This window comes from Melanerpes formicivorus, unplaced genomic scaffold (genome assembly GCF_026170545.1).
Source record: "Melanerpes formicivorus ecotype bairdi unplaced genomic scaffold, bMelFor1.0.p_v2 SCAF_253, whole genome shotgun sequence".
Classification (NCBI taxonomy): Eukaryota; Metazoa; Chordata; class Aves; order Piciformes; family Picidae; genus Melanerpes; species Melanerpes formicivorus.
Genome location: NW_027142605.1, coordinates 14,942 through 40,513, shown reverse-complemented (window position 1 = coordinate 40,513; position 25,572 = coordinate 14,942). Strand labels below are relative to the sequence as shown.

The 25,572-nt window shown below is 58.2% G+C and overlaps 1 protein-coding gene across 1 annotated transcript in view; it reads left to right on the top strand.

The window, feature by feature from the left end:
- Positions 1–25,007, top strand: part of LOC137458491 (acid-sensing ion channel 2-like) — a 137,125-nt gene extending 112,118 nt beyond the window's left edge. The window contains 9 exon segments of the mRNA XM_068169972.1: positions 7,157–7,284; positions 12,180–12,330; positions 14,316–14,372; positions 17,328–17,481; positions 18,788–18,821; positions 18,823–18,880; positions 21,439–21,518; positions 23,046–23,114; positions 24,810–25,007. Of these exon segments, the coding sequence (XP_068026073.1) occupies positions 7,157–7,284; positions 12,180–12,330; positions 14,316–14,372; positions 17,328–17,481; positions 18,788–18,821; positions 18,823–18,880; positions 21,439–21,518; positions 23,046–23,114; positions 24,810–24,911 (833 nt within the window). The 3' untranslated portion in view covers positions 24,912–25,007.
- The last annotated feature ends 565 nt before the right edge of the window (positions 25,008–25,572 follow it).

Below are 25,572 nucleotides of genomic sequence, written 5' to 3'. Positions count from 1 at the left end.
AAGAGCTAAAGGCTGGGGGGCAAGAGGCTGGGGCCAGGCTCTGCTCAGTGGTGCCCAGGGACAGGCCAAGGGGCAAGGGGCACAAAGTGGCACCCAGGAGGTTCCATCTGAGCAGGAGGAGAAAGTTGTTTGGTGTGAGGGTGCTGGAGGCCTGGAGCAGGCTGCCCAGAGAGCTTGTGGAGTCTCCTGGTGTGGAGAGCTTCCAACCCCCCTGGATGTGTTCCTGGGTGACCTGCCCTGGGTGACTCTGCTCTGGCAGGGGGGTTGGACTGGTTGATCTCTGGAGGTCCCTTCCAACCCCTACCCTTCTGTGATTCTGTGGCTCCCTTTCCTGCAGCAAGCTTTTACAGCCCCCACTGTGGCTCCTCAGCTGCAGCAAGGAGCAAGGCAGCATTTTAGATGCAGCTAGGGAGGACTGCTCTGGGCACTTCCCATCAGAGGGGTCTGCAGGGTGGGGGGCTTGGTGGAAAACAGCCTTTCTGTGGAAGAGGAACTTTCCATGAGCAGCAGCAGCAGCAGCAGCAGCAGGAGCCCTGCTCCCAGGCTGGTTTCATGTTGGTGGTTTCATCCTCACACGTGTTTCCTCGCAGGGGAAACACAAAGCATCCTGCCTGCCTTGTTGGCAGCTCTGCTGGGCAAGTGCTGTTTGTTTGGCTCCTCTCCTTCTCAGCCATGATGAGTATCAAAAGCTGGGTGCTTTGAAGACAAACTTTCTGCTGTGGCATAGTAAACAGCTTCCCCTTCCCCATCCCTGATGGCAGCTGGCTGCCTGCCAGGGGGTTCTAGCTACGATGACAAACTCTGTTGCTTTTAAGTCTGGAAAGCAGCTCTGTGGAGGAGGACTGGGGGGTGGTGGTAGATAACAAACTGCCCCTGAGCCAGCAAGGTGCCCTCATGGCCCAGGAGGCCAAGGGGCTCCTGGGGTGCATTAAGAGTGTGGCCAGCAGGGCAAGGAAGGTTCTGCCCTTCTCCTCTGCCCTAAATGAGGGCACATTTGGAGTCCTGGGTCCAGTTCTGGGCTCTCCAGTTCCAGGGAGACAGGGAACTGCTGGGGAGAGTCCAAGGGAGGCTGCAAAGCTGCTGAGGGGCCTGGAGCAGCTCTGGGAGGAGCAAAGGCTGAGAGCCCTGGGGCTGAGAGCCTGCAGAAGAGCAGCCCCAGAGGGGAGCTGAGCAATGCTCAGCAAGAGCTAAAGGCTGGGGGGCAAGAGGCTGGGGCCAGGCTCTGCTCAGTGGTGCCCAGGGACAGGCCAAGGGGCAAGGGGCACAAAGTGGCACCCAGGAGGTTCCATCTGAGCAGGAGGAGAAAGTTGTTTGGTGTGAGGCTGCTGGAGGCCTGGAGCAGGCTGCCCAGAGAGGTTGTGGAGCCTCCTGGTGTGGAGAGCTTCCAACCCCCCCTGGGCACTGTGCTGCTGGGCAAGCTGCTGTGGGTGCCCCTGCAGGGGGGCTGGACTGGAGGATCTCTGGAGGTCCCTTCCAGCCTGCACTATGCAGGGACTCTGTGACCAGAGAAGTGCTCCCCTGGGGGCTCTGCTCTCGATGAGCTGCAGCTGGGGGATTGAGGAGGGTTCAGGTTTGCTTGTGCTTTACTGCTGAAGTGCCCTGTGGCTACTTGCAGGCTGTACCTTGTTTGCTGCTGGGGGGAGCCATTAGGGCTGGGCTCAGCTCACCCAGGAAGCAGTGGGATGCAGTCAGAGCTGAAGAGCCAGGGGCGAGGTGCAGAAGGAGGCAGAATCATGTCAGATGGAGAATGTTTCTACTAAACAGTCCCCATTGCCCAACAAGGCAGCCTAAACAGAAGCTCTCTCCTCCAGCTTCTCAGGTAATTACTGGAGGGAGCATATGGCAACTCCTCTGAAGCCTTGGAACAGGACCAGCACCAGGCAAAGCGGTGGAGAGGAGTGGGGTTGGTAGGCTTGGGCATCAGGAGGGAAGAACAGGATCTGGATTGAAACTGGAGGAGTTGTTGGTGCTGAGGAGAGGGATTGAACCTGTCCCTGGGGGCTCTCACCCATGGGCTTGGGCACCTGGGTGCTGAGTTGGCTGCAGAGCCCAGGGCTGCAGGGGGAGGGCACATTCTGCACTGCCAGGGGGCCTGAGCCTTAGGTGATCTTTGAGCTCTCTTCCAACCTCATTGAATCTCTGATTCTATGGTCTTTGTTTGGGTTCCATGAAAGACCTGGCTCCAAACTGAACCAAGAAACCAAACCTCAGAGCTCCTGCTCCACCAGCACTGAATGCTGTTGGCCATCCCTGAAAACCCTTAGCAGCTGTTTCTTGGTCCCAAGACATCTGGGGCTTACCACCCTGGTATGTTTTGAAGGGTCAGCCCTGGGGAGGTGTTGGCAGAGAGGAAAACCTCACATGAAACTGCCATGGGTGGGTACATGAAGGGCTTGAGCAGAGAGTGGGGGAGCTTGGATATGGCAGCAGCCCCCTGACATCTCTTGGAGTGAGGGGAGACCTACAGGCTGGGGACAGAGAGGCTGAGAGCAGCCAGGCAGAAAGAGACCTGGGGGGAGTGGTGGACAGCAGCTGAACAGGAGCCAGCAGTGTGCCCAGGGGGCCAAGAAGGCCAAGAGCATCCTGGCCTGCAGCAGGAAGAGTGTGGCCAGCAGGAGCAGGGAGGTCATTGTGCCCTGTGCTCAGCACTGCTCAGGCCACCCCTGGAGTCCTGTGTCCAGTTCTGGGCTCCTGAGGTTAGGAAAGAGGTTGAGCTGCTGGAAGGTGTCCAGAGAAGGGCAAGAAAGCTGGGGAGGGGTCTGGAGCACAGCCCTGGGAGGAGAGGCTGAGGGAGCTGGGGTTGCTCAGCCTGCAGAAGAGGAGGCTCAGGGGAGACCTTCTTGCTCTCTGCAACTGCCTGCAGGGAGGTTGGAGCCAGGTGGGGGTTGGTCTCTTCTGCCAGGCAAGCAGCAGCAGAACAAGAGGACACAGTCTCAAGCTGTGCCAGGGGAGGTTTAGTCTGGAGGTGAGGAGAAAGTTCTTCCCAGCAAGAGAGATTGGCCACTGGGATGTGCTGCCCAGGGAGGTGGTGGAGTCCCCATCCCTGGAGGTGTTTAGGAAGAGCCTGGATGAGGCACTTGGTGCCATGGTTGAGTTGATCAGATGGTGCTGGGGGAGAGGTTGGACTGGATGATCTCTGAGGTCTTTTCCATCCTGGTTAATTCTATTCTATTCTATTCTATTCTATTCTATTCCATTCCACTCCACTCCACTCTATTCTAATTATGGCTAAGCAAGGCATAGAGAGGACAGATCCTTGGCACAGGGGGTCCCAGTAGCAGAGTTGTGTTGCTTGCCATAGCCCCAGGACTGTGGTGGGGAGGGAATTAAGTGCAGGTGTTTGGGTCTTGGGCAGAAGTGAAGGCCAGGGGCAAGCATGGTTGATGCCAATCTCACTCTGGGAGGCTTAAGAGCAGGGAAAAGCCAAAGCAAACTCAGATTCTTTGTGCCATCAAGGTGGGACTCAGAGGAGATGCCCTCAAGGTCTGTGTCTGCCCCATGCCACCCCCTGCTCCATGCCCTGAATCATGGCATCAGTTACATACCAAAAGCTCTTTTGTCACGAGGAGGAGGCAGTGACCTCGTGTGGGGTGCCTCAGAGCCGGGGCACAGGCAGAAGGAGGTGCCTGGCCTCCAGGGCTGTTGATTAGAGGATGAGCAGAGGGCTGGAGCTGCTTCCATCCATTGCCCCTTGGCCTATCCCAGGGCACAGTGAGCAGAGCCTATCCCTGTCCCCTCCCTCCTGACCCCCAGCCCTCAGATCATAATGAACAACTTCTTCCTAATGACTCTTCCAACCTCAGCAGTTCCATGGTTCTGTGGCTTCTGTGCTCTCTTTGAGAGGTGCCCTTCCTTCCACTGGTGGGAAAAGCCTTAATGACTTCCCTGCCCATGGTGGGGAGGTTGGAGCAGATGATGTCCAGTTCTGGAGCCTCTGTGCCAGGAAGGATCTGGAGGGGCTGGAAGGTGTCCAGAGCAGGGCCAGGAGGAGGAGCAGAGGGCTGGAGCTGCTCTGCTGTGAGCACAGCCTGAGGGAGTTGGGGTTGTGCAGGCTGGAGAGGAGAAGGCTCCCAGGAGACCTCCTTGTGGCCTTCCAGGATCTGCTCCAAGAAAGCTGGAGAGGGACTTCTGAGGGTATCAGGGAGGGATAGGACTGGGGGGGATGGAGCAGAACTAGAAGTGGGGAGATTGAGATTGGCTGTGAGGAAGAAGTTGTTCCCCAGGAGGGTGGTGAGAGCCTGGCACAGGCTGCCCAGGGAGGTGGTGGAAGCCTCCTGCCTGGAGGTGTTTGCAGGCAGGCTGGAGGTGGCTGTGAGCAACCTGCTGTGGTGTGAGGTGTCCCTGCCCATGGCAGAGGGTTGGAGCTGGCTGAGCCTTGAGGTCCCTTCCAGCCCTGACAGCTGTATGATTCCATGACCCCACGGCCTGGTGCCATCTGGTGCCTCCTGCTGCTCACCTTCGCGCAGCCCCTGGGGTCCGTGGCTGTGGCTCCTTGGGGCTGGCTTCCCAGCAGTGCTTCAGACTGCATCCACAGCTGAGAAAAAAAAAACAACAGTGAAAAGCAGAGGAAATAGTAAAACCAAAGCACTACCAAGGAATAGTAAGAAGATAAAGAATGATTCATCTGGAAGCAGAAGCTCTCGAGCTGTGGAGGTGGCACTGCTGGCCACGGAGACAGATTTGTATTAGTGGGTAACAGATTTTGAGGCCAAATTATGCATAGCTAACAATTTCCTTTGCAAGGCAGCCCTCCCCCCCCATCCCTCCCCTCCCTCTGGGTCCCATATGCTGCCTCTGGGCTGTGGGAATGGGAGATGGCAGCAGCAGAGCTGAAGGGAGGAAAGGTTACGCCGAGCGAAGACGCCTGCGTGAGGAGAGGAGCCCAAAGTGCTCTTCAGTCACTCAGCTCTCATTTGAATCCCAGGAAATCCACTCCAGAAAGTCTTTTTGGGGGAGGGGATTGGGTTTAGCTTCTAGGTGGCAGAGGAGGACTGGCCTTGAGTCACTTGCTCTTGAGTGAAGCTCACACCGCTCATAACTCAGCGACCTGCCCGAGCCCGTGCCCTGCAGAGGCCTTTGTGCAGCCTGGAGCAGCTCAGCTGCCCCCCAGAGCAGCAGCTCCTTGGCACTGAGCAGCAGTTTGACCTCTTCATTACCTACATTACCTCCCAAGTGGCCTCAGGCTGGGGCAGAGATGGGGCAGCAGCAGAGCTGGGCTGCAGCCATGCAGTGTAGGGGTAGTCAGAAGGGTCCCTGGGGGAAGGAGGGGTTCAGTTGTTCTGGTTAGAGGGGAAGCATTGCAGAGCTAAACATGGAACTGGGGGCCCAGGGAGCTGGTTGGGACCCTATGGCTGGGGATAGGATAGGATAGGATAGGATAGGATAGGATAGGATAGGATAGGATAGGATAGGATAGGATAGGATAGGATAGGATAGGATAGGATAGGATAGGATAGGATAGGATAGGATAGGATAGGGTAGATCATCAAGTCCAACCTATTACCCAACAGAATGGAATGGAATGGAATGGAATGGAATAGAATAGAATAGAATAGAATAGAATAGAATAGAATAGAATAGAATAGAATAGAATAGAATAGAGCAGGTTGGAAGAGAACTTTGAGATCATCAAGTCCAACCTCTCACCCAGCACCATCTGATCAACTCAACCATGGCACCAAGGGCCTCTTCCAGGCTCTTCAAAACACCTCCAGGGATGGGGACTCCACCACCTCCCTGGGCAGCACATCCCAGTGGCCAATCTCTCTTGCTGGGAAGAATTTCTTCCTCACCTCCAGCCTAAACCTCCCCTGGCACAGCTTGAGACTGTGTCCTCTTGTTCTGCTGCTGCTTGCCTGGCAGAAGAGACCAACCCCCACCTGGCTCCAACCTCCCTGCAGGGAGTTGCAGAGAGCAAGAAGGTCTCCCCTGAGCCTCCTCAGAGAGGAGAGTGACCCCTTGGGACAGGCAGCAGTGTAGGGACCAGGAGCCTGGAGATGCTCTTGGGCAGCCATGGGAGTTGGGGCTGAGGCCCAGGTGTGCTCTGTCCCACTGCTGCTGGGTTTCCTTCCTTGGTGCCCAGGGGTTTGGTCAAGCAGGTGGAGCACTTCCTGCTGCTAACCTCCTGCTTGCAAGCAGGAGAGGTTTAGCAGATACAAAATGGATGGGCAAACACATCCAGGCAAGTGGACACCATCCTACCCACCACTGCCCACTGCAAGTGGACACCATCCTACCCATCACAGCCCACTGCAAGTGGACACCAGCCCACCCACACAGCCCACTGCTAGTGGACACCAGCCCACCCACACAGCCCCTGAAAGTGGACACCAGCCCACCCACACTGCCCACTGCAAGTGGACACCAGCCCACCCACACTGCCCACTGCAAGTGGACACCAGCCCACCCACAGAGCCCACTGCAAGTGGACACCAGCCCACCCACAGAGCCCACTGCAAGTGGACACCAGCCCACCCACACAGCCCCTGAAAGTGGACACCAGCCCACCCACAGAGCCCACTGCAAGTGGACACCAACCCACCCACACTGCCCACTGCAAGTGGACACCAGCCCACCCACAGAGCCCACTGCAAGTGGACAGCAGCCCACCCACAGAGCCCACTGCAAGTGGACAGCAGCCCACCCACAGAGCCCACTGCAAGTGGACAGCAGCCCACCCACAGAGCCCACTGCAAGTGGACACCAGCCCACCCACAGAGCCCACTGCAAGTGGACACCAGCCCACCCACAGAGCCCACTGCAAGTGGACAGCAGCCCACCCACAGAGCCCACTGCAAGTGGACACCAGCCCACCCACAGAGCCCACTGCAAGTGGACACCAGCCCACCCACAGAGCCCACTGCAAGTGGACACCAGCCCACCCACAATGCCCACTGCAAGTGGACACCAGCCCAGACACACAGCCCACTGCTAGTGGACACCAGCCCACCCACACAGCCCACTGCAGGTGGACACCAGCCCACCCACACTGCCCACTGCAAGTGGACACCAGCTCACCCACACTGTCCACTGCAAGTGGACACCAGCCCACCCACACTGCCCACTGCTAGTGGACACCAGCTCACCCACACAGCCCCTGAAAGTGGACCCCAGCCCACCCACCAGAGCCTACTAACCTCCTCCCTTCTTCTTGCAGAGGAGACAACATTTGAGGCTGGAGTCAAAGTGCAGATCCACAGCCAGTCTGAGCCACCCTTTGTCCAGGAGCTGGGGTTTGGGGTGGCCCCTGGATTCCAGACCTTTGTGGCCACCCAAGAGCAAAGGGTAAGTTCTGACTTTCATTTCCAAACCAGGATCCCTCCAGTGGGTCCATGTGAGCGGTCTCTTCTGGGTACCACTGCCCCTGGAGGAGCATCCTCAACATTCCAGCTCTTTCCATGCCGTGCTTCAGATGGGTTGGGAGGAGAGCAGCTCTGAGAATCATAGAAGCAACCAGGTGGGAGAAGGCCTCAGAGATCATCAAGTCCAAGCTGTCACCCAACACCTCCTGACTAATTAAACCCTGGCTCCAAGTGCCACATCCAATCCCTCCCTGAACTCCTCCAGGGATGGGGACTCCACCACCTCCCTGGGCAGGACAGCCTGGATCTCAGGCTCCTCACTTTGGACTGAGCACCAGCAAGGGAGGCCATGCTTGGTCTCCTCCAGCCTCCCCTCCTTCAACCTCTCATCCTCTCTGCTCCCCCAGCCCAGGCCCTTCAGGCAGGAGGGGGCAGGCACTCAATGGGAGGAGGGCTCTTGACTCAGCACCTGCAATGGCTCCAAGCAGTGCTGCCTCTCCTGGGCTCAACAGGCACAGCAGGAGCCTCTGAGCACTGCCCATGGAGGGCTGCTGCTGCTGCAGCCAGGCACTAGAGGTGTCCCCCAGGGATCACTGCTGGGCCCCAGCACCTTTAATATCTTCACTGATGATCTGGAGGAGGGGATTGAGTCCATCAGCAGTGAGTTTGCAGCTGACACCAAGCTGGGGGCAGGAGTTGATCTGTTAGAGGGTGAAAGGGCTCTGCAGAGGGACCTTGCCAGGCTGGACAGATGGGCAGAGGCCAGCAGGATGGCATTCAACGAGTCCAAGTGCCAGGGGCTGCACTTTGGCCACAACAACCCCAGGCAGTGCTACAGGCTGGGGGCAGAGTGGCTGAGAGCAGCCAGGCAGAGAGGGACCTGGGGGTGCTGGTGGACAGCAGCTGAACAGGAGCCAGCAGTGTGCCCGGGTGGCTAAGAAGGCCAAGGGCATCCTGGCCTGCAGCAGGAAGAGTGTGGCCAGCAGGAGCAGGGAAGTCCTTGTGCCCTGTGCTCAGCACTGCTGAGGCCACACCTTGAGTCCTGTGTCCAGTTCTGGGCTCCTCAGGTTAGGAAAGAGGTTGAGCTGCTGGAAGGTGTCCAGAGAAGGGCAAGAAAGCTGGGGAGGGGTCTGGAGCACAGCCCTGGGAGGAGAGGCTGAGGGAGCTGGGGTTGCTTAGCCTGCAGAAGAGGAGGCTCAGGGGAGACCTTCTTGCTCTCTGCAACTCCCTGCAGGGAGGTTGGAGCCAGGAGGGGTTGGTCTCTTCTCCCAGGCAAGCAGCCCCAGAACAAGAGGACACAGTCTCAAGCTGTGCCAGGGGAGGTTCAGGCTGGAGGTGAGGAGAAAGTTCTTCCCAGAGAGAGTTGTTAGCCATCGGAATGTGCTGCCCAGGGAGGTGGTGGAGTCCCCATCCCTGGAGGTGTTCAAGAGGGGATTGGATGTGGCACTTGGAGCCATGGTTTAGTTGTCAGGAGCTGTTGGGTGAGAGATTGGACTTGATGATCTCTGAGCTCTTTTCCAACCTTATTGATTCTGTGTTTCTATGACTCAGAGCCATGGGGAGAGCAAAGGCCCAGTTCCTGCCTGTTTGGGAAGCCAGAGAACAGGAAATGGGCAAAGTGTGTCTGGGGCTGGTGTGGGAAGGCAGCAAATTCCCAAGGACTCCCAGAATTCATCCCAGCATGTTGGAGGTTGGAAGGGACCTCTGGGATTATCCAGAGCAACCCCCTGCTCCAGCAGGGCACCCACAGCAGCTTGCCCAGCAGCACAGTGCCCAGGGGGGGTTGGAAGCTCTCCAGAGGAGACTCCACAACCTCTCTGGGCAGCCTGCTCCAGGCCTCCAGCAGCCTCACACCAAACAACTTTCTCCTCCTGCTCAGATGGAACATCCTGGGTGCTACTTTCTGCCCCTTGTCCTGTCCCTGGGCACCACTGAGCAGAGTCTGGCCCCAGCCTCTTGCCCCCCAGCCTTTAGCTCTTGCTGAGCATTGCTCAGCTGCCCTCTGGGGCTGCTCTTCTCCAGGCTCTCAGCCCCAGGGCTCTCAGCCTTTGCTCCTCACAGAGCTGCTCCAGGCCCCTCAGCAGCTTTGCAGCCTCCCCTGACTCCCTCCAGCAGTTCCCTGGGCCCAGGACTCCAGATGTGGCATTACTAGGACAGAGTTGAGGGGGAGGAGAACCTCCCTTGACCTGCTGCCACATCCTTCTTGATGCACCCAGGAGCTCCTTTTCCTCCTTGGCAAGCAGGCCTTGCCCCAGCTGGGCTGCTGGGAGGTGTCCCTGCCCATGGCAGGGGGCTTGGACCTGGATGAGCTCTCTGGTCCCTTCCAACCCAACCCATTCTGTGCTTCCATGAATTAATCCTCCAGCTCCTGCACCTCCTGCAGATGTGGTCCCAGCCCACCAGCACCATGGCTGCAGCCCAGTGCTGGTGGAGCTCAGCCATCTGTGAGCCCAACCTCTGGTGCTGACTCCACCAGCCCCTGATCCCCCTCACCTCCAACCAGAGCAAGATGCCAAAGATTCAGTGTGCTGGGAGGAGAGCTGAGCCCAGCTGAGCCCAGGATGATTTATCCTCCTCTCTCAGACAAGGTGCAGCAGATGGGCTCCATCCTCCACCACTGATGACTAAATGGTGGCATCTGCTGCTCTGTTAGCCTGCAAGTGTAAAACAGCTGAGGAAGGATCCCCCTCAGACAGCACTTGGCTATTGACACAGAGATGCTTCTGAGGTTTCCAAGCCAAGGTGCTGCTCTGCTGCTGAGCTTCCAAAGCATCCTGTTCAGAGCCTGGCTCAGGGAGGAGGCTCAGAGCCCTGGGAACTGTGCTGCCTGGCTTGGCTCTCTCCTCAGGGCCTCAGCTGCTCCCTGCAGATGGGATCCCTGTGTCACCTGCTGCCTCTTCACACCTGCTGTGCGCACTTTCTGCTCCTCAGATGGGGGCCTGTTGCTCCCAGCAGCTCTGCAGCCCTCACTGCTGCTGCTTCTCAAAGCAGCTTGAGCAGCAGGAGGGACTGAGGCACCCATGGGTGATGCCAGAGCTGTGTGTCCCTCAGGGAGCAGCCCAGGCACCCATGGGTGATGCCAGAGCTGTGTGTCCCTCAGTGAGCAGCCCAGGCACCCATGGGGGATGCCAGAGCTGTGTGTCCCTCAGGGAGCAGCCCAGGCACCCATGGGGGATGCCAGAGCTGTGTGTCCCTCAGTGAGCAGCCCAGGCACCCATGGGGGATGCCAGAGCTGTGTCCCCCTCAGTGAGCAGCCCAGGCACCCATGGGTGATGCCAGAGCTGTGTGTCCCTCAGGCAGCAGAGCAGAGCTGATGCAGGGCAGAGCAGAGCTGATGCAGGGCAGTGTGGAGCTGATGCAGAGCAGAGCAGAGCTGATGCAGGGCAGTGTGGAGCTGGTGCAGGGCAGTGTGGAGCTGGTGCAGGGCAGTGTGGAACTGATGCAGGGCAGGGCAGAGCAGAGCTGATGCAGGGCAGTGTGGAACTGATGCAGGGCAGAGCAGAGATGATGCAGGGCAGTGTGGAGCTGATGCAGGGCAGTGTGGAACTGATGCAGGGCAGGGCAGAGCAGAGCTGATGCAGGGCAGTGTGGAACTGATGCAGGGCAGAGCAGAGATGATGCAGGGCAGTGTGGAGCTGATGCAGGGCAGTGTGGAGCTGATGCAGGGCAGTGTGGAGCTGGTGCAGGGCAGAGCAGAGCTGATGCAGGGCAGTGTGGAGCTGGTGCAGGGCAGAGCAGAGATGATGCAGGGCAGTGTGGAGCTGATGCAGGGCAGTGTGGAGCTGGTGCAGGGCAGTGTGGAACTGATGCAGGGCAGAGCAGAGATGATGCAGGGCAGTGTGGAGCTGATGCAGAGCAGAGCAGAGCTGATGCAGGGCAGTGTGGAACTGATGCAGGGCAGAGCAGAGATGATGCAGGGCAGTGTGGAACTGATGCAGGGCAGAGCAGAGCTGATGCAGGGCAGTGTGGAGCTGGTGCAGGGCAGTGTGGAGCTGGTGCAGGGCAGTGTGGAACTGATGCAGGGCAGAGCAGAGCTGATGCAGGGCAGTGTGGAACTGATGCAGGGCAGAGCAGAGATGATGCAGGGCAGTGTGGAGCTGATGCAGGGCAGAGCAGAGCTGATGCAGGGCAGTGTGGAGCTGATGCAGGGCAGTGTGGAGCTGATGCAGGGCAGTGTGGAGCTGGTGCAGGGCAGAGCAGAGCTGATGCAGGGCAGTGTGGAGCTGGTGCAGGGCAGTGTGGAGCTGATGCAGGGCAGTGTGGAGCTGGTGCAGGGCAGAGCAGAGCTGATGCAGGGCAGTGTGGAGCTGGTGCAGGGCAGAGCAGAGCTGATGCAGGGCAGTGTGGAACTGATGCAGGGCAGAGCAGAGGTGGTGCAGGGCAGTGTGGAGCTGCTTCAGGGCAGTGTGGAGCTGGTGCAGGGCAGAGCAGAGGTGGTGCAGGGCAGTGTGGAGCTGCTTCAGGGCAGTGTGGAGCTGATGCAGAGCAGAGCAGAGGTGATGCAGGGCAGTGTGGAGCTGATGCAGAGCAGAGCAGAGGTGATGCAGGGCAGAGCAGAGGCAGTGCAGGGCAGCTGAGAGCAGCGCAGAGGCGGTGCAGGGCAGAGCAGAGGTGATGCAGGGCAGTGTGGAGCTGATGCAGAGCAGAGCAGAGGTGATGCAGGGCAGAGCAGAGGCAGTGCAGGGCAGCTGAGAGCAGGGCAGAGGCAGTGCAGGGCAGCTGAGAGCAGGGCAGAGGCGGTGCAGGGCAGAGCAGAGGTGATGCAGGGCAGTGTGGAGCTGATGCAGAGCAGGGCAGAGGCTGTGCAGGGCAGCTGAGAGCAGCGCTGCTGTGCCCACTGCTGACCCGTGGTCCCCCTGTGCCCTCCCTGTCTTGCAGCTCACCTACCTGCCTCCGCCCTGGGGCGAGTGCCGCTCGTCGGACCTGGGCTTAGACTTCTTTCCCGTTTACAGCATCACAGCCTGCAGGATCGACTGTGAGACTCGGTACATCGTGGAGAACTGCAACTGCAGGATGGTGCACATGCCAGGTCAGTGCCCCGGGGGCATCCCCGCCCCTGCCCGGCCCGGTAAGGGTTAACCCGCTGGAGAAGCGGCAGGCGGGGAGGGAATGCCTTCCCCTGAGGGGTGAAGGATGCTGAACAGCCCTGGCAGAGGGCCCCGGAATAGGGACAGGACTTGGCAGAGGGACCTGGCTCTCAAGCTGTGCCAGGGGGAGGTTTGGGCTGGATGGTGAGAAGAAACTCTTCCCAGAAAGAGTGATTGGGCTGCCTGGGGAGGTGGTGGAGTCCCCACCCCTGGAAGGTGTTTGGAGAAAGGCTGAATGAGGCTCTGGGTGCCATGGTTGAGTTGATCAGGTGGTGCTGGGGGATAGGTTGGGCTTGGTGATCCCCAAGGTCCTTTCCAACCTGGTTAATTCCATTCCATTCCATCCTCTCCTCTCCTTCTCCTCTCCCTCTCCTCTCCTTCTCCTCTCCCTCTCCTCTCCTTCTCCTCTCCTTCTCCTCTCCCTCTCCTCTCCTCTCCTCTCCTCTCCTCTCCTCTCCTCTCCTCTCCTCTCCTCTCCTCCTCCTCTCTCCTCCTCTCTCCTCCTCTCTCCTCCTCTCTCCTCCTCTCTCCTCCTCTCTCCTCCTCTCCTCTCCTCTCCTCTCCTCTCCTCTCCTCTCCTCCTCCTCTCTCCTCCTCTCTCCTCCTCTCTCCTCCTCTCTCCTCCTCTCTCCTCCTCTCTCCTCCTCTCCTCCTCCTCTCCTCCTCCTCTCCTCCTCCTCTCCTCCTCCTCTCCTCCTCCTCTCCTCCTCCTCTCCTCCTCCTCTCCTCCTCCTCTCCTCCTCCTCTCCTCCTCCTCCCCTCCTCCTCCTCTCCTCCTCCTCTCCTTCCCCTCTTCACTCCTCCCCTCTCCTCTTCCTCTCCTCTTCCTCTCCTCTTCCTCTCCTCTTCCTCTCCTCTTCCTCTCCTCTTCCTCTCCTCTTCCTCTCCTCTTCCTCTCCTCTTCCTCTCCTCTTCCTCTCCTCTTCCTCTCCTCTTCCTCTCCTCTGGTGCTGGGGCTGGTCGGGCTTGGTGGTCTCCAAGGTCTTTTCCAACCTGCTTAATTCTGTGTGATTGTTTGCTCTGGAGAGGAGGAGGATGAAGGGAGGCCTCATCACTGCTCTCTGCAACTCCTGGAAGGGTTGCAGTGAGGCAGGGGATTGGTGTCTCCTCCCTAGGACCAAGTGATGGAAGGAGAGGAAATGGCCTCAAGGTGCAGCAGGGGAGCTTTAGGTTGGAGATAAGGAAGACTTTTCTTTGCTGCCAGAGTGGTCAGGGGGTGGCACAGGCTGCCCAGGGAGGTGGTGGAGTCCCCAGCCCTGGAGGTGCTCAAAACAATATGTCATAGAATCACAGGACAGTCTGGGTTGGAAGGGACCTTAAAGCTCAGCCAGTGCCAACCCCCTGCCATGGGCAGGGACCCTTCCCCCCAGCCCAGGCTGCTCAAGGCCTCATCCAGCCTGGCCTTCAACACCTCCAGGGAAGGAACAGCCACAGCCTCCCTGGGCAGCCTGTGCCAGAGGCTCCCCAGCCTCACTGCAAAGAACTTCTTCCTCATCTCCAGTCTCCACCTCTCCTCTCCCAGCTTCAATCCATTCTCCCTCATCCTCTCCCCACATGGCCTTGCACAGGGTCCCTCTGCATGTGGATGTGGCACCTGGGGACATGGTTTAGTGGCCATGGAGGTGTTAGGTCAGTGGTTGGTCCTGATGATCTTAGAGGTCTTCTCCACTGGAAACAGTTCTCTGATTCCCTTATTCAGTCCCAGTTAAGGCCCTGGGTGCTGTTTCCAGCAGCCCCCTCCTCAGTTTGCAAGGAGAGGCCCCCAGGGCAGGCAGAGGTGGGGCAGTGCCTCTGCTGCCCATCCCCAGGCTGGGCTCACTGTGCTAATGGGAGCTCCTTGTGGCTGCTGTGGAGAGCCCAGCAGGTCCCAGCTTGCCTGCAGGGGTGGTGGCTGAAGCTCACTGATGGCTGTGTCCTTTCCACGCAGGGGATGCTCCCTTCTGCACCCCGGAGCAGTACAAGGAGTGTGCAGAGCCTGCTCTTGGTGAGTACCAAGAGGTGAAGCCTGGCTCCATGGGCATCCCAGGCTGGAGGGACTTCCAGCAACCCCTGTCCTGCTGGCTGGCAGGACTGGGGTCCTCCAGGGCAGCTTCACTCCAGCACTGGGTTTTGATGAGACCAGACTTGTTGGGAAGGGCTGGGTGCACCCTGGGGGAAAAGCTTCCTTTGGTCCTACCTGGGGCTTGGGGCTCCAGCAGCACAGAAACCCTCAGGGTAGGGAGCACCCCAGCAGGGCTGTAGGAGGGGAAGCCCTCTGGGTGTGGGTTGGAGATGCAGGCACCCAGTCTGTGTCTGCTCTTAGGGGAGGCTATCACCACGTGTTCACCAAGCACTTGCTGGTGAGGCCTCCTGCAAAGGAGCCTTCCTCTCCAAGGTGATGATGACTGTGAGCTTGCAGGGAAGAGGGAGAGAACTGACATGGGGTGGGTTCCCTGCAGCTTTCCTTGGCCCCTCTCTGGGTGGCATGAGCAACTCAAGGCCTCTCTCCAGGAGGATGACTATGAGCTTGCAGGGAAGAGGGAGAGAAACTGGCCAGGAGTGGGTTCCCTGCAGCTTTCCTTGGCCCCTCTCTGGGTGCCATGACCCAGCTCAAGGCCTCTCTCCAAGAGGATGATTAGGACCTTGCAGGGAAGAGGGAGAGAACTGGCCAGGGGTGGGTTTCCTGCAGCTTTCCTTGGCCCCTCTCTGGGTGGCATGAGCAGCAAAAAGCCTCTCTCAGAGAGGATGACTATGAGCTTGGAGGCAAGTGGAGGAGAAATAGCCAGGAGTGGGTTCCCTGCAGCTTTCCTCAGATGTTGTAACTCCTGTGGTGGCTTGAAGTTTCCCTCCCCCCCAGCATTCACTTTCAGGCAGACCAACTCAGTCAGAAGCAAATGAAGCTGTGTTTACAAGCAGGAACCACACTCTGCCATGGAGTGCAGTGAAAGTGTACAACATGTACAGGAGTCACAATATTACACAGGCATTTACAAGTAGCAAACAGCATCAACCCCCCTGGTCAGAAGACCAAGGAGAGCTGTTCCACTGCCACCCCAAACCCAAGAGAGAGAGAGGAGATGAGAGCAAGAAGTGGGTTAGGCTTATCCCAAGGCCAGGCAGAAGCAGCAGGTTGTCTCCCAAGCAAAGCAATAGCAGCCAGGATCAGGGGAGAAGAGAAAAGGAATGGGGATGGAAGTGAAATGCGACGGATTGTTCTGATCCAGCTTCTCTTCTCCCAGACATCTCTCCAATGAATTGCTTTAGAACAATCTTTTGGTTTCCTTCTTGCACCCAAAGGTGATTTATTGATAGTTTTCTCTACTTTTCTGCAGCTGCATTTTAAAGGCAGAGCCTGAAGCCACCACAGCCCACCCCTGATCAACAATCCCTTGGCTGCTAATACTGTCCCTCCAATCTAAAACAAAAGCTACCAATAGTGAGTGGCAGGAGCAGCTCAAGGCCTCTCTCCAAGAGGATGATTAGGACCTTGCAAGGAAGTGGAGGAGAAATAGGCAGGAGTGGGTTCCCTGCAGCTTTCCTTGGCCCCTCTCTGGGTGGCATGAGCAGCACAAGGCCTCTCTCCAAGAGGATGATTAGGACCTTGCAGGGAAGAGGGAGAGAACTGGCCAGGAGTGGGTTCCCTGCAGCTTTCCTTGGCCCCTCTCTGGGTGGCATGACCCAGCTCAAGGCCTCTCTCCAAGAGGATGATTCTCACCTTGGAGGGAAGTAGAGGAGAAATAGCCAGGAGTGGGTTTCCTGCAGCTTTCCTTGGCCCCTCTCTGGGTGGCATGAGCAGCTCAAGGCCTCTCTCCAAGAGGATGATTAGGACCTTGCAGGGAAGTGGAGGAGAAATATCCAGGAGTGGGTTCCCTTCAGCTTTCCTCAGATGTTGTAACTCCTGTGGTGGGTTGAAGTTGCCCCCCCCCCCCCCCAGCATTCACTTTCAGGCAGACCAACTCAGTCAGAAGCAAATGAAGCTGTGTTTACAAGCAGGAGCCACACTCTGCCATGGAGTGCAGTGAATGTGTACAACATGTACAGGAGTCACAATATTACACAGGCATTTACAAGTAGCAAACAGCATCAACCCCCCTGGTCAGAAGACCAAGGAGAGCTGTTCCACTGCCACCCCCAAACCCAAGAGAGAGAGAGGAGATGAGAGCAAGAAGTGGGTTAGGCTTATCCCAAGGCCAGGCAGAAGCAGCAGGTTGTCTCCCAAGCAAAGCAATAGCAGCCAGGATCAGGGGAGAAGAGAAAAGGAATGGGGATGGAAGTGAAATGCGACGGATTGTTCTGATCCAGCTTCTCTTCTCCCAGACATCTCTCCAGTGAATTGCTTTAGAACAATCTTTTGGTTTCCTTCTTGCACCCAAAGGTGATTTATTGATAGTTTTCTCTACTTTTCTGCTTGAAATCTGCAGTTAGATGTTAAAGGCAGAGCCTGAAGCCACCACAGCCCACCCCTGATCAACAATCCCCTTGGCTGCTAATACTGTCCCTCCAATCTAAAACAAAAGCTAACAATAGTGAGTGGCAGGAGCAGCTCAAGGCCTCTCTCCAAGAGGATGATTAGGACCTTGCAAGGAAGTGGAGGAGAAATAGGCAGGAGTGGGTTCCCTGCAGCTTTCCTTGGCCCCTCTCTGGGTGGCATGAGCAGCACAAGGCCTCTCTCCAAGAGGATGATTAGGACCTTGCAGGAAAGTGGAGCAGAAGTAGCCAGGACTGAGTTTCCCACAGCTTTCTTTGGCCCCTCTCTGGGTGGCATGACCCAGCTCAAGGCCTCTCTCCAAGAGGATGATTCTGACCTTGCAGGGAAGTGGAGGAGAAGTAGCCAGGACTGAGTTTCCTGCAGCTTTCCCAAGATGTGACTCCTTGGCCCCTCTCTGGGCACCACAGACCTTGGCTCCCACAGCTGCTGTGTGGCCCTGGCTGCCTGGGCTCTAACTGTGACCTCCTGCAGGTTTGCTTGCTGAGAAGGACAGCAATTACTGCATCTGCAGGACACCCTGCAACCTGACCAGGTACAACAAAGAGCTCTCCATGGTCAAGATCCCCAGCAAGACCTCAGCCAAGTACCTGGAGAAGAAATTCAACAAGTCAGAAAAGTACATCTCGTGAGTGCTGCTGCAGGGGAGGCAGCTCCCTTGCTTTGTGGCCCCTCTGGCTGCTCAGAGCAGCCCCTGCTGATCCCAAGCCTTGCCCCAGGTCACCAAGGAGGGGAATGTCCTCCAGGGAGGGTGGGAATGTCCTCCAGGGAGGCAGCTCCCTTGCTTTGTGGCCCCTCTGGCTGCTCAGAGCAGCCCCTGCTGATCCCAAACCTTGCCCCAGGTCACCAAGGAGGAGAATGTCCTTCAGAGTGGCAGCTCCCTTGCTTTGTGGCCCCTCTGGCTGTTCAAAGCAGCCCCTGCTGATCCCAAACCTTGCCCCAGGTCACCAAGGAGGGGAATGTCCTTCAGAGTGGCATCTCCCTTGCTTTGTGGCCCCTCTGGCTGCTCAGAGCAGCCCCTGCTGATCCCAAGCCTTGCCCCAGGTCACCAAGGAGGGGAATGTCCTTCAGAGTGGCATCTCCCTTGCTTTGTGGCCCCTCTGGCTGGTCAGAGCAGTCCCTGCTGATCCCAAACCTTGCCCCAGGTCACCAAGGAGGAGAATGTCCTCCAGGGAGGGTGGGAATATCCTCCAGGGTGGCATCTCCGTTGCTTTGTGGCCCCTCTGGCTGGTCAGAGCAGCCCCTGCTGATCCCAAACCTTACCCCAGGTCACCAAGGAGGAGAATGTCCTCCAGGGTGGGTGGGAATGTCCTCCAGGGAGGCAGCTCCCTTGCTTTGTGGCCCCTCTGGCTGGTCAGAGCAGCCCCTGCTGATCCCAAGCCTTGCCCCAGGTCACCAAGGAGGGGAATGTCCTCCAGGGTGGGTGGGGGAGGGTGGAATCCCTGAAGAGGTGAGGTGAAAGTTGCTTTCTCCTCGGTAGAGATGTTCCCAGCCAGCTGTTTGTTCCTCCCCTGGCCTTGTCTCCATGAGCATGCTCCATAGCCACCTCCTCTTGTCCTGATGGGGAAGGGCAAAGCTTGCTGGCCCTGTCTGAGATGTGGCTGCTCTCTGCCTGAGGCTGGGCTGTGCCAGCCCTGGGCACATGGAGGCACTGCGAGCTATTCCTTGTGAAGCATCTGTTGGACTCTTAGCATCAAAGTGAGATCCAGAGAGATCCTGGGGAAACATTTCCCAGCTCCTGCCAAGGCTGCCAGAATCCTGATGGTGCCTGAAGGGCTCCAGGAGGTCCCAAGTGTCTGTGGGGTGCTGAGGAGCCCAGGAAGAGAACAGTCAGGACAGAGAGGGGGATGGACCCCCAAAGCCCCCTGGGTTTTTGCCTGGTCCCAAAGCACCCAAGGCTGCTGGTGCCTGATGCTGTTGTCCTCTTCCTACAGAGAGAATATTCTTGTGCTGGACATATTTTTTGAAGGCCCTCAACTATGAGACAATTGAGCAGAAGAAAGCCTACGAAGTGGCAGCCTTACTTGGTAAGGAGAGCTCAGAGCTGCAGCCTGGAGTCTGGGTGGGCCCTGGGCTGGACTCTGGCTGTGCCTGTGGGCCAGGCAGGTGCTGTGCAGCCACAGCTTAGGAGCACTGCCTTCAAAACCCCAGCAAGGTCCACTCCCCTTCCTGGCCAGGATGCTTTCCTGTTGGCCTTCCAACAGCAAGCTGTGCCAGGAGTGGCCCTGGGACCACAGCTCATCCATGTGTGACCTGTGAAGGGTTCACATCCCCAGGCAGTGCTCCAGGTTGAGAGCAGAGTGGCTGAGAGCAGCCAGGCAGAGAGGGACCTGGGGGGAGTGGTGGACAGCAGCTGAACAGGAGCCTGCAGTGTGCCCAGGGGGCCAAGAAGGCCAAGGGCATCCTGGCCTGCAGCAGGAAGAGTGTGGCCAGCAGGAGCAGGGAAGTTCTTGTGCCCTGTGCTCAGCACTGCTGAGGCCACACCTTGAGTCCCTGTGTCCAGTTCTGGGCTCCTCAGGTTAGGAAAGAGGTTGAGCTGCTGGAAGGTGTCCAGAGAAGGGCAAGAAAGCTGGGGAGGGGTCTGGAGCACAGCCCTGGGAGGAGAGGCTGAGGGAGCTGGGGTTGCTTAGCCTGCAGAAGAGGAGGCTCAGGGGAGACCTTCTTGCTCTCTGCAACTCCCTTTAGGGAGGTTGGAGCCAGGTGGGGCTTGGTCTCTTCTGCCAGGCAAGCAGCAGCAGAACAAGAGGACACAGTCTCAAGCTGTGCCAGGGGAGGTTTAGGCTGGAGGTGAGGAGAAAGTTCTTCCCAGAGAGAGTTGTTAGCCATTGGAATGTGCTGCCCAGGGAGGTGCTGGAGTCCCCATGCCTGGAGGTGTTCAAGAGGGGATTGGATGTGGCACTTGGAGCCATGGGTTAGTAGTCAGGAGGTGCTGGGTGACAGCTTGGACTTGCTGATCTCTGAGGTCTTTCCCAACCTCATTGATTCTGTGATTCTATGATTCCAAACCCTTGTGGATGCTGTGCTGTGTGGCCTGCTCCAGGTGATCCTGCTCTTGCAGGACTCAATGATCTCCAGAGGTCCCTTCCAACCTTTCCATTCTGTGATGCTGTGGTGCAGCTGCCCTGGGTGCAGCCAGCCCCAGGGAGTGGGGAAAAGCAAGGGGATGACCTCCAGAAACACCAAGGGCTCGAAAGCCATCAAAGGCATCCTGGGAAGGATGTTGCTGGCCACTAAAACTTTTCTCCTGCTAATGAGGCCATCAGCTGGAAGCCTAATGAGGATGAACTACCTAAAGCTGGCATCTGAGGAAGCCATCTGGCAGAGCTGGGCAGCAGCTTCATCCCAGGAATCCCAAAGCCCAATTCCCAAACCAGGCAGGGGAAGGGGAAAGATGTTGGAGAAGAATTGGGTAACATCCCCTGGAGCCTGGAAAAACCCTCCACCTGCCAAGGAGAGGCAAGGGAGGTGGCCTGCTTTGTGCAGGAGACCATCTCAAGGCTGCTTGGGTGCCCCAGGGCTGGGGCTGAGGAGGAGGCACCATGGGGAGAAGAGATGTCAGGAGTCTGCTGGGGATCTGCCTGCTGACATGAGATCATGGAGTGGTTGGGGTTGGAAAGGACCTTCAAGATCATCCAGTTCCAACCCCCTGCCACAGGCAGGGACACCTCCCACCAGCCCAGGCTGCTCAAGGCCTCATCCAGCCTGGCCTTCAACAGAGAGCATCCACCACCCACTTGGCCCAGGGGGTTCCAAATGACAGGGCCCTGGCAGCATGCAGAGGTGGAGCAGCTCATGGTCACAGCTTCAGAGAATCAGTGAGGTTGGAAAAGACCTCAGGGATCGTCAAGTCCAAGCTGTGACCCAACAACTCCTGACAACTAACCCATGGCACCAAGTGCCACATCCAATCCCCTCCTGAACACCTCCAGGGATGGGGACTCCACCACCTCCCTGGGCAGCACATCCCAGTGGCCAATCTCTCTTGCTGGGAAGAACTTTCTCCTCACCTCCAGCCTAAACCTCCCCCTGGCACAGCTTGAGACTGTGTCCTCTTGTTCTGCTGCTGCTTGCCTGGCAGAAGAGACCAACCCCCACCTGGCTCCAACCTCCCTGCAGGGAGTTGCAGAGAGCAAGAAGGTCTCCCCTGAGCCTCCTCTTCTCCAGGCTAAGCAACCCCAGCTCCCTCAGCCTCTCCTCCCAGGGCTGTGCTCCAGACCCCTCCCCAGCTTTCTTGCCCTTCTCTGGACACCTTCCAGCAGCTCAACCTCTTTCCTAACCTGAGGAGCCCAGCACTGGACACAGGACTCCAGGTGTGGCCTCAGCAGTGCTGAGCACAGGGCACAAGGACTTCCCTGCTCCTGCTGGCCACACTCTTCCTGCTGCAGGCCAGGATGCCCTTGGCCTTCTTGGCCCCCTGGGCACACTGCTGGCTCCTGTTCAGCTGCTGTCCACCAGCACCCCCAGGTCCCTCTCTGCCTGGCTGCTCTCAGCCTCTCTGCCCCCAGCCTGCAGCACTGCCTGGGGTTGCTGTGGGCAGTGTGTAGGAGCCAGCTCTTGGAAGTGTTCACTGCTGTTGTCTCCCCAGGTGACATTGGAGGCCAGATGGGGCTGTTCATCGGTGCTAGCATCCTCACCATCCTGGAGCTCTTTGATTATATCTATGAGGTAAGACCTCTGGGGGGTGTAGGGGGAGGTGCTGCCAGCCCTGATGCCAGGCTGGGGTGGGCAGCCAGTGTCCCAGGTTTAATGTCTGACACTCCATAATCAATGCTCCACGTTGTGGTCAGAGCTGCTGCAGCAAGCAGCGGGGAGGGGACCTTGGTGTCTGGCAGCTCTGCCCCCTCCTGCCCTCCTGCAGCAGGCAGCTAGGACCCTTGTGGGGCTTTAGTCTCTTTCTTCTCAAGCTTCTTCCCCTAGCAGATGCTGATGCCTGAGCCCACAGCTCAGCTCAGCAGCTCCCAGGGGGTTTGGGCTTGTCTGTGCCATGATGCCCACACAGCCTCTGTCAGCCTCCTGCTGCTCCCAGCCCTCCTGCAGCATCCTCCGCTGCTGGCCCTGGGAGCACAGAGTCAGATTCCAGCTGCTCCCTGCTGCCATTTGGGCTTTTTCCATCTCATTTTTCTTTTTCCCCCTCAATGAGTCATGGTCCAGAATGATGCTCCCTGGAGCATCCTCCCTGCCAGCTGTTGAGTCTCCCTTCCCATGAGGAAGGTTGGTGCTGGGCATCAGGCTGAAGGTTTCTGTTTATGAAAGGAGAAATGGAGGCAAGAGGCTGGGGCCAGGCTCTGCTCAGTGGTGCCCAGGGGCAGGAGAAAGGGCAGTGGGCACAAAGTGGGACCCAGGAGGTGCCCTCTGAGCAGGAGGAGAAAATTCTTTGGTGTGAGGGTGCTGTGAGGGTGCTGTGAGGGACCAGAAAGCTCATCCAGGTCCAAGCCCCCTGCCATGGGCAGGGACCCATCCCAGCAGCCCAGCTGGGGCAAGGCCTCCTTGCCAAGGAGGAAAAGGAGCTCCTGGGTGCATCAAGAAGGATGTGGCAGCAGGTCAAGGGAGGTTCTCCTCCCCCTCAACTCTGTCCTAGTAATGCCACATCTGGAGTCCTGGGCCCAGGGAACTGCTGGAGAGAGTCCAGGGGAGGCTGCAAAGCTGCTGAGGGGCCTGGAGCAGCTCTGGGAGGAGCAAAGGCTGAGAGCCCTGGGGCTGAGAGCCTGGAGGAGAGCAGCCCCAGAGGGCAGCTGAGCAATGCTCAGCAGGAGCTAAAGGCTGGGGGGCAAGAGGCTGGGGCCAGACTCTACTCAGTGGTGCCCAGGGACAGCACAAGGGGCAAGGGGCACAAAGTGGCACCCAGGAGGTTCCATCTGAACAGGAGGAGAAAGCTGTTTGGTGTGAGGCTGCTGGAGGCCTGGAGCAGGCTGCCCAGAGAGGTTGTGGAGTCTCCTGGTGTGGAGAGCTTCCAACCCCCCCTGGGCACTGTGCTGCTGGGCAAGCTGCTGTGGGTGCCCCTGCAGGGGGCTGGACTGGATGGTCTCCAGAGGACCCTTCCAAGCCTCCCCATGCTGGGATTCTGGCATCCTTCAAAGCTCTGCCCCTGGCCAGGTGGGAGGAGGCTGCTCCATGCCTCCTGTGTGCCCAGGCAGGCAGGGCAGAGGGCTTGCCTCCTCCTGCCCACCTTCACCCAACCTTCTTCTTTTGCAGCTCATCAAGGAGAAATTATTAGACCTGCTTGGAAAGGAGGAAGAGGAAGGGAGCCATGATGAAAACGTGGTAAGGAACCTTGCTGGGAGACAGGAGGAGAGTTCCCTCTGCTCTGTCAGCTCCCTAGGAAGGTGTTGGCAGCCCCAAGAGCAAACCATGCCCTGGGCTGCAGCCAAAGCAGTGGCACCAGCAGGGTGAGGGAGGTGATTCTGCTCTGCTGAGACCCCACCTGCAGTGCTGCATCCAGGTCTGGGCCCCTCAGCACCAGAAAAACATCCAACTGTTGGAGCAGATCCAGAGGAGGGCACAAAGGTGCTCAGAGGGCTGAAGAACCTCCCCTGTGGGGGCAGGCTGGGAGAGCTGGGGCTTACCTGTTTGAGGAGAGGAGAGGAGAGGAGAGGAGAGGAGAGGAGAGGAGAGAGAGGAGAGGAGAGGAGAGGAGAGGAGAGGAGAGGAGAGGAGAGGAGAGGAGAGGAGAGGAGAGGAGAGGAGAGGAGAGGAGAGGAGAGGAGAGGAGAGGAGAGGAGAGGAGAGGAGAGGAGAGGAGAGGAGGAGGAGAGGAGAGGAGAGGAGAGGAGAGGAGAGGAGAGGAGAGGAGAGGAGGAGGAGAGGAGAGGAGAGAGGAGAGGAGAGGAGAGGAGAGGAGAGGAGAGGAGAGGAGAGGAGAGGAGGAGGACGAGGAGAGGAGATTCGAGGAGAGGAGAGAGGAGAGGAGAGGAGAGGAGAGGAGAGGAGAGGAGAGGAGAGGAGAGGAGAGGAGAGGAGAGGAGAGGAGAGGAGAGGAGAGGAGAGGAGAGGAGAATTAACAAGGTTGGAAAAGACCTTCAAGATCATCAAGTCCAACCAGTGCAGGCTGTTGAAGCCTGAGAAGGCTTCAGGGGGACATCAGAGCAGCCTTCCAGTATCTGAAAGGGCTCCAAGAGAGCTGGGGAGGGACTTTGGACAAGGGCTGGGAGTGTCAGGATGAGGAGCAATGGCTTTGAGCTGGGAGAGGAGAGGCTGAGACTGGAGAGGAGGAAGAAATTGTTGAGAGTGAGGCTGGGGAGACTCTGGCACAGGCTGCCCAGGGAGGCTGTGGCTGCCTCCTCCCTGGAGGTATTCAAGGGGCAGGTTGGATGAGGGCAACCTGGGCTGCTGGGAGGTGTCCCAGGGCATGGCAGGGGGTTGGAACTGGCTGAGCTTTGAGGTCCCTTCCAACCCAACCCATTCCAGGAGTCTCTGGTGAGGTGCAGCCCACAGGGTTCAGCCACAGCTTGAGTTGCACTCACAGGAGCTGTGCTTGGGCTCAGGGATAGAACCATAGGATCATAGGATCATGGAATCAATGAGGTTGGAAAAGGGCTCAGAGCTCATCAAGTCCAACCTGGCACCCAACACCTCCTGACAGCTAAACCATGGCTCCAAGTGCCACATCCAATCCCCTCTTGAACACCTCCAGGGATGGGGACTCCACCACCTCCCTGGGCAGCACATTCCAAAGGCTAACAACTCTCTGGGAAGAACTTTCTCCTGGCTGGAGGGGGGGAGGGCTGGGGAGGAGCTGGGAGCCCCAGGCTGACTTTCCAATGCCAAACCATCAGCCACACCGTGATGGTGCAGTCAGTAGCCGGGGGGAGGGCTGGGGAGGACCTGGGAGCCCCAGGCTGATTCTCCCATGCCAAACCATCAGCCACACCGTGATGGTGCAGAGTCAGCCGCTGGGGGGAGGGCTGGGGAGGACCTGGGAGCCCCAGGCTGACTCTGTACCCTCCCCTCCCCCCACAGAGCACTTGTGACCCCATGCCAAACCATTCGGAAACCATCAGCCACACTGTGACGGTGCCGCTGCAGGCAGCCCTGGGGACGCTGGAGGAGATCGCCTGCTGACAGCCCCCCACCCCCACCCCCCGGGCCCCCACCCCCTACCCCCCCCCCGGCCAGCCGGCCCCAGCCCTGCTCCACAGTGCCAAGCACCTAAGGAAGGGAAACTGCCCAGGAGAGAGCAGGGACCCAGCTCAGGTTTGCAACGTGGCGGGGGGGGGGTGGGGGGGTGGGGGGCAAAAAGAAACCCACGGAACGAAACCAAGCGAAACAAATTGCTCCCCCAAAAGAGAAAGTAAACAAAGAGAATAAAACCAATGACAGAAAATTCCATTCAAAAGGGGGGGAAAAAAATAAACCCCACCCCAATCTTCAAACCAATAAAACCCAGAGGAGAGCAAACCCTGAAGGGAGCAAATGGCTATGCATTCAAACCCAATAAATGTGTATATTATATATATACTCTGCCAAAAGCAAGCGAGAGGCACCTCGGACTTGGCTCGTGTGGTCCTTTTCCTCTTCCTTCTGTCTGCTGAGGGGGGGTGGAGGTTGTCCTCCAGGGGTGGAGGCAGCAGCTCCTCTCGCTGCTCTGCTCCTCTTGGTTGCTCAGCTCTGCCAGGCGAGCAAGGCCACCACCAGCCAGCCAGCCGCCAAGCAAACGCCAAACACCAAGCAAACACCAAGCAAACACCAACCAAGCAACTAACCACCAGCCAAACACCATACA